Source organism: Adiantum capillus-veneris, chromosome 15 (genome assembly GCF_014529385.1).
Source record: "Adiantum capillus-veneris isolate H3 chromosome 15, ASM1452938v2, whole genome shotgun sequence".
NCBI lineage: Eukaryota > Viridiplantae > Streptophyta > Polypodiopsida > Polypodiales > Pteridaceae > Adiantum > Adiantum capillus-veneris.
In genome coordinates this window covers 39,246,657-39,256,629 of record NC_140945.1, presented here as the reverse complement: position 1 = coordinate 39,256,629, position 9,973 = coordinate 39,246,657, and the positions used below count along the sequence as shown (strand labels likewise).

The following is a 9,973-nucleotide window of genomic DNA, read 5'->3' as shown; positions in this document are numbered from 1 at the left end:
TAAGTTTTTTGCATCGAGAACTATGAATTGTGTCAGAAAACTTGAATGTGTTGTCGGAATGAACATCGCCAAGCTTGTTTGAAAGCACATGATGCAACGTATCTTTTGCGTCTACCAAAGCCAAAATCAAAGAAAAATGGCCCCAACATGGCAACAGGCAAGTTCAGTGTCCTTAAGTTGGGACCTTTACCCTAGAGAGAACCAAAGTTTGTAAAGCAGAGCTTGAATGGCATCGTGCGTGGTTACCAACGTGAGACTTAAAGCTCAGTTTAAATAGCTCTTAAGTTTTAACGTTATTGACTCACACTAGCCTGGTAACACTAACATCCATGGCTTTTCCTGCTCCTACCCATGATGAGCTGGTGATGAGGAGAGTGTCTACCATAGCTACCTCACCTGTGTACGTGCTTGCGTTCCTTGCAGTCATCATCGAAGGCGCCATCGACAGCTCAGTGATGAAGTGCGTAGCAGACATCAATGACAAGGGGCCTTATCTCGGCCTCGTCATCCCCAATGCCTTTGAGCTCTACCCCTTCTTGAACACATCCATCTTCACTCTCGACTCCACCATTGATATCTCAGGTATCATTCCCCCTTTTCCTCAAAATCCATGCTTGCTTCACAGGAACTGATGTAGATTGACTCCTTCGACTGCGAAAGGTCTTGAAGCTTGTGCGAGGGCAAGTTATGTGGTTGCGCAGTGGAATGAAACGAAATGGGTGTGAGCATAGAGTCCAATGGGACTGTGAATTTCAGTTCAATGCCTTAGAAATGAGGAGTTTATGTGTGCAAAGGTTGATGTTTGTTCAAATCGCCGCAATGTGCCAACATATCCGATGCCATAAATCCTTTAGGGATCTTTACCCTACTAGGGAGTGAAGGATGGAGTCAACAATGAAGTAGGCAGCTCCCAACTTAATGATGATGCAAGGTCACTTGGAAGTTGGGATTCTGAAGTTGAAGCAGGCTTGGTGACCTTGACACTCGCAGTACATAGTCCCAGAATTTTTGTGTTTCACTTATTTTCCTTTGCAAATTTCTGTGCTTTTTCCATAAGAGATGCAAATAGCCGCAATGTGCCAACGTATCCGATGCCATAAATTCTTTAGGGATCTTTACCCTACTGGGGAGTGAAGGATGGAGTCAACAATGAAGTAGGCAGCTCCCAACCTAATGATGATGCAAGGTCACTTGGAAGTTGGGGTTCTGAAGTTGAAGCAGGCTTGGTGATCTTGACACTGTGCAGCACATAGTCCCAGAATTTTTGTGTTTTATTTATTTTCCTTTGCAAATTTCTGTGCTTTTGCCATAAGAGATAATAATGTGCAAAGCTTTTCATGCTTTTATATAGAGTAGGTAACTCTACCTGCTCTTATCAATGCTGATCTGCTATTATCGAGTAAATAACTTTACCTGGCCTTATCAATCAAAGGTGATCTGCGGAACATATACCTATGCTGTGGTGAAAGGATTGGAGATCACTAAGTTTGATAGCCTAGTTATCGTACTGGTTCGGTTATCTCACATGCATTAGTGTGCATTATCATGCAGTTCAGGCTGCTTTTTCCATTTTTCTTTGGGTCCTCTTCTCTATAGATAGTCCTGGCCATACTTCAAGTTTGGTTGTTTTTGGTTTTTCCAAGGAGGGTTTGTGGTATTTCTCTTATCAAAGCGTCACAACCAGGACATTTTTACCTATGCTGTGGTGAAAGGATTGGAGATCACTAAGTTTGATAGCCTAGTTATCGTACTGGTTCAGTTATTTCACATGCATTAGTGTGCATTATCATGCAGTTCAGGCTACTTTTTCCATTTTTCTTTGGGTCCTCTTCTCTATAGATAGTCCTGGCCATACTTCAAGTTTGGTTGTTTTTTGTTTTTCCAAGGAGGGTTTGTGGTACTTCTCTTATCAAAGCGTCACAACCAGGACATTTTTACTTTCATGCAGCCCTTGCAGGGAATGTACCACACACTCTAGGAGAAAAATAAAGCTATACAACTCTCAGATGAATGAGCATAATGATGTAGAGGAGGACCTCTGTTTTCTAGGAAGACTATGTGCTTTAAATCGCATGTGCCAATGTTATCAAGCACACATCAGGACTTGAAGGCCCCAAAACCGTTAAGTCATGTCCTGTTTTCAATCTGTCCTAATGGTTGTAACGAGGTACATTAAAGTATGCCTTCCAAATATAGGAATGTGTGTGAATGCCACATTATTGCTCGACTATCAAATTAGACTGCTGGTCCTTTGAGGCTGTAGAAGCTGATCTGGGTTTCTTTTTGGGCCCGCTTCTCTTACACTGCAGACCACACCCCATTTGTATGTTTAGAATTTTCCAGAACTATCACTGAAAAGTATGTCCTCAGCAGTTTTAAGGGGAGTGCAACATCAGCAACCATATGGATCTGATGAGCCATATGACTTGCTAGCATAGATAAACCATGAGAAAAACCGGATTGAACTAGTAACACAAGAAGCTTTGATTGAGGGAATGCTTTCTTCAGTGCTGTAGCAACAAGAATGGCCATTTTCAGACAGACAAATGATGTCTGCGATGCTCATCCCATGTCAGTACATAGTGCTAGGATTCCAATTGCTTTCTGGTTTATTCCAGTTGATTGTTCTCGTCACCATACCAACTGCTTGTAGCTGTGTTGGGGCTATTAAAGCTCTTAATTTCTTTGCTTCTCTTAGGGAGGGATGGTAAGTAAGATCTTCAGTAAAGCAAGGATTTTGATTCATGGTGCGCTGCAGACTGATTTTGCATGTTTTGTCTTGATATCATTTTTTAAAGCAAAGGCTAATGGAGATTGCTTTGTTGTTTGTTGATGTAAGGTTAGGGCGTAGATTCCATGTCGGAGAGGTTGCGGGCAGGAGGGTACTTGCAGTGATGACAGGACTTGGGATGGTAAGGTTGAAAAAATACGCGAAACTTATGAGCTACTTTTACCTATAATGAATGTGCACTATTATTCAACAGGCAGAAGCCTGTAAAATTTGAGATGCAAAGTACCTACCTAAATGCATTTCTCCAATTGCTAGCTGAATACAGGCATTACAACCCAGTTGCTCCTTACCTACTTTGACATAAGTGGAGTTCTACATTATGGGATTGCTGGAAATGCTGACGACGAGCTCAATATTGGGGATATAACCATTCCACGATATTGGGCACATACAGGTCTTTGGGAATGGGAGGTAATCTCTTTGACCTCAACTTGGCTTCTCTCCTTGCATTGATGCTTGCTAATAATAGCTTATCATGTTCAAGCACCAGGTTTAGCAGCAAGTCATCATGTTAGATGTGTTTTGTTGGTTAATCTGCTCATCAGTCGCCTTTGTGAAAAGCACAAAACATCAAGTTTCAACCATTATTCTAGTTGGTCCTGTTGTTCAATCTAAATACTTCATATTGATGAGATGCTCCTTTATAGGATTGCCAGTCACAACAAATTTGCGAACAGTAAAAGCATAGCTAGATTTAGGGCTTTCCTACTATGCCTTATCAAGTTTCAACCATTATTCTAGTTGGTCCTGTTGTTCAATCTAAAAACTTCATATTGATGAGATGCTCCTTTATAGGATTGCCAGTCACAACAAATTTGCGAACAGTAAAAGCATAGCTAGATTAAGGGCTTTCCTACTATGCCTTGAAAGGCTGTTTACAATGACTTAAACTGTATTTTGGCATGCCTTTTTCTACTTTGGATAAAAGTTGTGTAGTTTCCTCTGTACTAGTCCATTAGTTTTGTCTAAAAATTGTTTCAAGAACAAAGACCAGTCAGCATGAGGTTGACATATATCTATATCAAAATCATATCATTGTAATGGCATCACAGGGTTTGTAGAGTATGAATGGAATAGCAAGCTTCAAAATGTGATCGTGCATAGCTGATTATCAAGGGTCCCAACTGCAGAGGTACGCAGGCGAATCGTTTGGTCGGAAGCTTTTTAGAATGGCAAAAGGGGAATTTATTGAGGCAGAAGACTTGGGGTGCTTAGAAATTGGAAATTACAACGATCCTCGTGGTAATGGGTCTAATATGTTGAGCAAGATATGCTATGAGGCAGAGGAGGTGTTGCCGGTCAATGGGACCCCAGAAACTGTCGAACAGCATTTCTGGGTGCCAGTGGATGAGAGCTACTATCAAATAGCGGCCCAAATTACAAGTAAGGTAAGGTAACTATCTCAGCTCCGAGGCATGTTATTCTTTTGTTGGGCACTCTGATGATGTTAGTGGGAATATTGTTTTAGTCAATAGTATGCATGATGGAGTTGATGGTTATATGACCTTGTCGATGATTGCCATGACTTTGTGACTGCATAGCATTTCTTCACTCTTAGCTAGCAAGATTGTTTCTTGGATGGCTGGAGGCCGTAGCATCACTTTGTTCTGCGAGCATATTCCAATAATTATTTTTCATGTTTGTGACTGTTCTGTTCTCCTCTTTGCTTTTTTGGTTAATTTCATGACTCAATTTGTAAAATCCCTTGTTTTTCTGAAGCTTCACTTTCCCTTCATAGGCAATCTATCCCCAGTCCTCACTTTGTTGTGGAAATCTGTCAACTTTCATGCAAAAAACTGCAAAGAATTAGTACAGTTGTATAGTCTTTGTTTAAGTGGAAGGATTTTTGAATAGAGGGTAGAACCTTGCTTGTTGGTACTATTGCCTTTCTTTTCATATTTTGCACTCATCAAAGCAGACACCTTTTTCTTAGCATGCTTTCTGCATTGAATTGGAGCTTATTTATTAATGCTATATACCAGAGTTTGAATCTGAAACGATGCACGAATGAATCAAATTGCTTGTCTCAAGCACCGCAAGTGGTGACGGTGAGTAGGGGTGTGTCAGCAAACATCTTTGTGGACAATGCAGCTTACAGGTCATTTTTACATGATCATTTCAATGTCTCTCTTGTTGATGAAGAGTCAGCAGGTGTGGCCTTGGTATGTATTTCTCTTCACTGATACCATTAAATTAAAAAAGTAGGGATAAATCATATAGACACATGCCGCCTAGGATGAATTGTGCAATTTCTATGTTTTTATGAGGAGCTAATAGCTTGATGTTTCTTTTACAGACTTGCCTCACCAACAATGTCTCTTTTATTGCCTTTAGAGCTCTATCCGATCTAGCTGGAGGATCGGATGAAGCCAATGAGGCAGAAATTTTTTACAACTTGGCTGCCACAAATGCAGTTATTGTGCTTACTGCGTTTATTCGCATGTTGCCATTGATGGCATATTGACCATCAAGGTTCTCGATTCCTCAAGTGGGGCCGAATCCAAGTGCAAGTCATGATGATGGTGATTCGAGTGGCTCTGAGCAAAGCCATGAGCATTGTCTGAAAATATGTCTGGCAGCTCATGACCAGATACAAATTGCTTCCTATACTCCATGGCAATGCTCCGTATTATTTCATTTCCTCCCCTCCAATGTCCACTTTGAATGTGCCTTGATCAAGGAACTCCACGGTCTAGGCATATATGGAGGTGGCCTAGCCATTCTTTGTAATTTTTGCATCAATTAATTTCTATTCTTCAACTCCCTTCTGCATGTATCATACATATGCATGCCTGTATCATGCATATGCATGATAGAGGACCATGATATAGAACTAAAAAGATTACTACAATTCAGTTTCTTTGCAAATAATGTCCACAATTCCACCCTTGATTGGAAGGAATGATTGGACCGCAAATATCCCATAGGAGTAATGCGATCTAAGTTTGACATAAAAATAGCATTACCAATGTTACAATTTTGCAATTAAGAAATATTTTGTGATCCATTATGTTTTACTGCCTAATTTCCATTAATTATGACGTCCAACAATTGTTGGGCAGTCACATTTCTCATTCTAGTGACTTGGAAATCATACTCCAAGACAGCTCAAAACTACTGGAGGTTGATGACATGGGTGAATTCTTCTATGATGCTTTTTTAGAGAAACGATTGTTAAGCAAGCCATACACCACACACTTCTCACACACATCTTCCTTGTTGGAGGTATTAATTAGATATTTAGATTTAGATAAAGGTAATATAGAATAGTTAGAAAATAAAACTATAATACATGTAGTTATGTAGGGAGCCATGAGTATTTTTTAAATGATAATCTTTATTTGGTTCAGTTATCACAAGGTTGTCTTTAGAGGTCCCCCCCCCCCAAAAAAAAAGTGTTACCAGCCACTAAACCTCCTACTCATGCAACGCCCACATAGTGGCCCGAGTGATATTATTCCCTTTGTTGAGCAGCCACCCCATCTTTGCACCATGCCTTGCAACGCAGAAGGAGTGCCAGATCATCCAAATGGTTGTTGAGGATGTCACCCATCCAACCAAAGCTCAAGCTACCAAAAATGTGTAGCAAAATAAGAGCATTGGAGATCCTGAAGCTATAGTAGCAAAGAGCACAACACATATGCCTCAGTACATATGTGGAAGCTCCATCCTTGATTCTATAGGTAAGGTCCTTGATAATTGACCTACTAGAGATTACAACCCTCTATGGCATCCTCAAATATTGATAGAAATGGATAACCATGCCCGAGAAGACCAAAATCAATATGGATAATGGGACTTACTCCTTAAAGCCCACTCCTTTCAAACATCTCAACCATGTATGCTTACATTGTGGCCTAAAAATACACAAGATATAAGATTGCCATGCTTGTAAGCCTAGAACGGGAAATCTGACATCTACTCCAGTAGTTGCTGACAAAAAGGATCCGCCACCTACATGTCAATGGAAAAACCAGCTCCATCCACATCAACTGGAGTAACAATCTGGGGGGGGGGGGGGGGATCCACTTCTCAAGCAACAAAAGACAAAAACAAACAACCTTGCAAACCTCTCCTCAAGTCCCCAGCTATTTACTCTAGTAGTTTGCATGGCGGTTGAGGAGCCACCTATCATTAGTGACCACAAAAAGGAAGGAGATTATACCCATGTGCATCCACAAGGATAGTAAAAGGAATCATACACATGTTGAATAGAAAAAGTGCTCAGGTAACCCTAGGGAAAAACCCTAGAAGATGAAAGGAGTTTCTTGGAATGTTAAGAGCTCTACTGACCCTAAAAAATCATAGAATGGATTAAGAATAACCCCGTAGACTTCATTGCTCTTCACGAGCTCAAATTTTTAGCTAATGATCTTGATATTAGGCTCAAGTCCATTGCTCCTGATTTTATGTGGATTTTCACTCCCCATTTTAGGGGTTCAGGAGAAGTAGCTCTAGGCATGTTGTTGTAGTTTTGAATCTAATGCTCCCTCCTTGCCACTCTGCTCACTTGCCATGCGGGGGGGACTCAGTTCAGAGAACAAAACGTCCCTATGAAAATGATTATTGGATAACATGGACAAGCCTTTGATGCTATTGTGAGAGTTTAACATGGTGGAATCTGAGAAGGATAGATATAAGGGACTAGGGACTTTCCTTAGAGGTTCTAAACTAGCAACCTTTAATGAGCTTTTTGATACTTTAGTTTTAGTGGACATAGGATACATTTGAGATTTTTCTTGGCAAAACTACAACAAAGGCCCTCTATGCCACAAAGCAAGACTAGAAAGATGCTATGTTCTCTATTTACTTTCCTAGAGCTAAGACAATAACCTCTAAATCTACTTGCATGTCTTGATCACTATCTCTCCTTAGGAGGTTCCCTTAAGCCCTCAGGAGGATCGTTTCATGCTTTCAAGAGATTCCTCTTATAAGGGCGGAAATTCAGAATACCTGGGCGGATTCATTCAAAAATTTATAATCTCCGATTAAAATTGGATATGTAGGCCACAAAGTGCATGCAACAAGTGTTCTTGAGTTATTGTAAACAAGTTAAACAAATCAAGATAAAAATCAAGCTGTAAAGATATCCCATCTTGCACTTTTTGTTGGGCAAATGGCAGCCCATCACCTCGGCATGGCTGCCCATTGCCCACCTTGGGGCTATTTGACACCCCCTAGCCAAGTGGGATCGACGATCCACGATCTCTGGATGATGTGGACCGTTTGTTTATTGTCAAGAATAAGAAGATTCCGATCGGATCCACTCCCGCAACTTAAACCCACCACCTCCCACACAAGAGACAGTGACTCTCCCATTAAGCTATCGCGTGTCACTTGAAATAGGGGTGAGAATGTAAATTAATATGGCAAAAAGTGACAGAATGGGGGATCACGTGGTGTTCACTTGGAGATCACTTTAGATGGTTGGGGTCACACAATGATCACTTTGGAACAGGTGGGTTCACAAGGTGATCACATCTTGATTGGGATTCACAAGAGGATCTCTTTGCCATCACTTTGGGATGGTTGGGGTCACACACTGATCACTTTGGAACGGGGTGGGTTCACAAGGTGATCACATCTTGATTGGGATTCACACGAAGATCTCTTTGCGATCACTTGATGTTCACATCTAGTTTCCTTGGGGCTCACTTTGATTGTAATCACATGATGATCACTTGGGGATTAATCTGCCGCGAACGGCGCAAAACCAATCCGGCCGCCCCCAATTTAGAGGGACCATGGTGTGTCAAATAATGCCCGCCCGAGTGTGACACCCCCCCGGAGAGAGAGAGATGGAGGTGGAGGTGAAGCTCCGTTTGCCTACGGCCGAAGCTCATCAGAGAGTTGCAGATCTCTTGGCAGCGTATCACCAAGTGACTCATCTGCAGCAGAACTTCTTCTTTGATGGGGAGAATGGCGAGCTGAGCTCCAAGAAGGCAGTAATGCGCCTGCGCTTCTATGGCGCAGATTCCCGCAAGTGTATCGCCTCCCTCAAGGGCAAGGCCACGATTGCAAATGGCATCAGCACGGTCTCAGAAGAGGAGGAGGAGGTAGCTGATGCTGCGTCTGCACGTGCTTGCGTGGCCGAACCGCGACATTTGCTAGCCCTCGATTCCACCCTCATCAACCGCATCACACAAGATTTTCAGGTCCAGAATTTCATCTGCCTTGGCAGTTTTCGCAATGTCAGAAATGTCTTCCATTGGGAAAATCTCGTTCTTGAGCTTGATGAAACACAGTACGACTTCGGTACTGCCTATGAAATTGAGTGCGAGACCTCCGACCCCGAGCACGCCCGTTCTGTCCTCGAAGACTTCCTCAACCACCATGGTATCCCCTTTTCCTACTCCACATCTTCAAAGTTTGCCATGTTTAGGGCAGGGAAGCTGCCTGACATGCAGGCGTAGTATAAGTGTATATATTTTTGCAGCTATAATGATTGGATAATCTGGCAATGCTTCTTTGTAGCGCACATTTCTATATAAATGCAGCGTCTGTGCCAGGTGCCCACTTAAAAATGCAAAGCTAATGGCTGTTTTAAGTCGAAGCTTGGTTTTTGTCCAAGGCGTAAAGTTGAGTCTTAAGGTTATGCTGTGCTTGGATGCCTCACATCATAGCTCATTCATGCTCTTGATCGCCATGGGTATACCTCGGAAACAACTTTGGTTGCCGTCTTATATACAAGAAATGACCATTGTCTGCTGGAATTTGCTACTCTAATTTTTCTCAAGAAGTTGTGTTGCATAGCTCAAAAGTTGTTGCATCTAGAAGTTTGCTATTGAAGTGTAACACTCATTTGAAATTTGGTTGAAACGTTAGTGCAGATATTATCATGCAAGATGGAGTGGATGGTTGTAGTGTCATATCAATAATCAAATTACCATAAGTGTGATTACATACAAGATATGAAAGATTATGGGCAGCCCACATATTTATACTCTCTGCACTTTATAGAATCTTTTTGAGTTCATCTGTATTCGATGCTCCTGATACACCTACACTCAAGTCTATCAAAGGATGCCATGGAATGTGTGCAATTGTGTCTCTTTCTAAAACTATATAAGTGACATTCTCTAGGCATTTAATCTGTAGATATGGAGACATATGAATAGATTCTAGAACCGTCTCCATTTGCTTCGCCATGACAAGATAGTCATCATGTGGGTTATGTGGATG

At 41.6% G+C, this 9,973-nt stretch overlaps 2 protein-coding genes across 3 annotated transcripts; both read left to right on the top strand.

The window, feature by feature from the left end:
• Positions 1-265: 265 nt before the first annotated feature.
• Positions 266-5,748, top strand: LOC147440557 (bark storage protein A-like). Of its 2 annotated transcripts, XM_086530279.1 has the most exons (6): positions 268-582; positions 2,845-2,912; positions 3,047-3,202; positions 3,922-4,179; positions 4,774-4,953; positions 5,088-5,748. In XM_086530279.1, the coding sequence occupies exons 1-6, from the start codon at positions 330-332 to the stop codon at positions 5,253-5,255; spliced, it is 1,083 nt and encodes a 360-aa protein (XP_086386405.1). In that variant the 5' UTR covers positions 268-329; the 3' UTR covers positions 5,256-5,748. The 2 variants fall into 2 exon arrangements, with proteins under 2 accessions (XP_086386406.1, XP_086386405.1); XM_086530280.1 differs by lacking the exon at positions 4,774-4,953 and having other exon boundaries at positions 266-582.
• A 2,792-nt stretch (positions 5,749-8,540) lies between these two features.
• LOC147440556 (adenylate cyclase) lies at positions 8,541-9,344 on the top strand. Its single transcript, XM_086530278.1, has one exon. The coding sequence runs from the start codon at positions 8,590-8,592 to the stop codon at positions 9,202-9,204; it is 615 nt and encodes a 204-aa protein (XP_086386404.1). The 5' UTR covers positions 8,541-8,589; the 3' UTR covers positions 9,205-9,344.
• Positions 9,345-9,973: the final 629 nt, after the last annotated feature.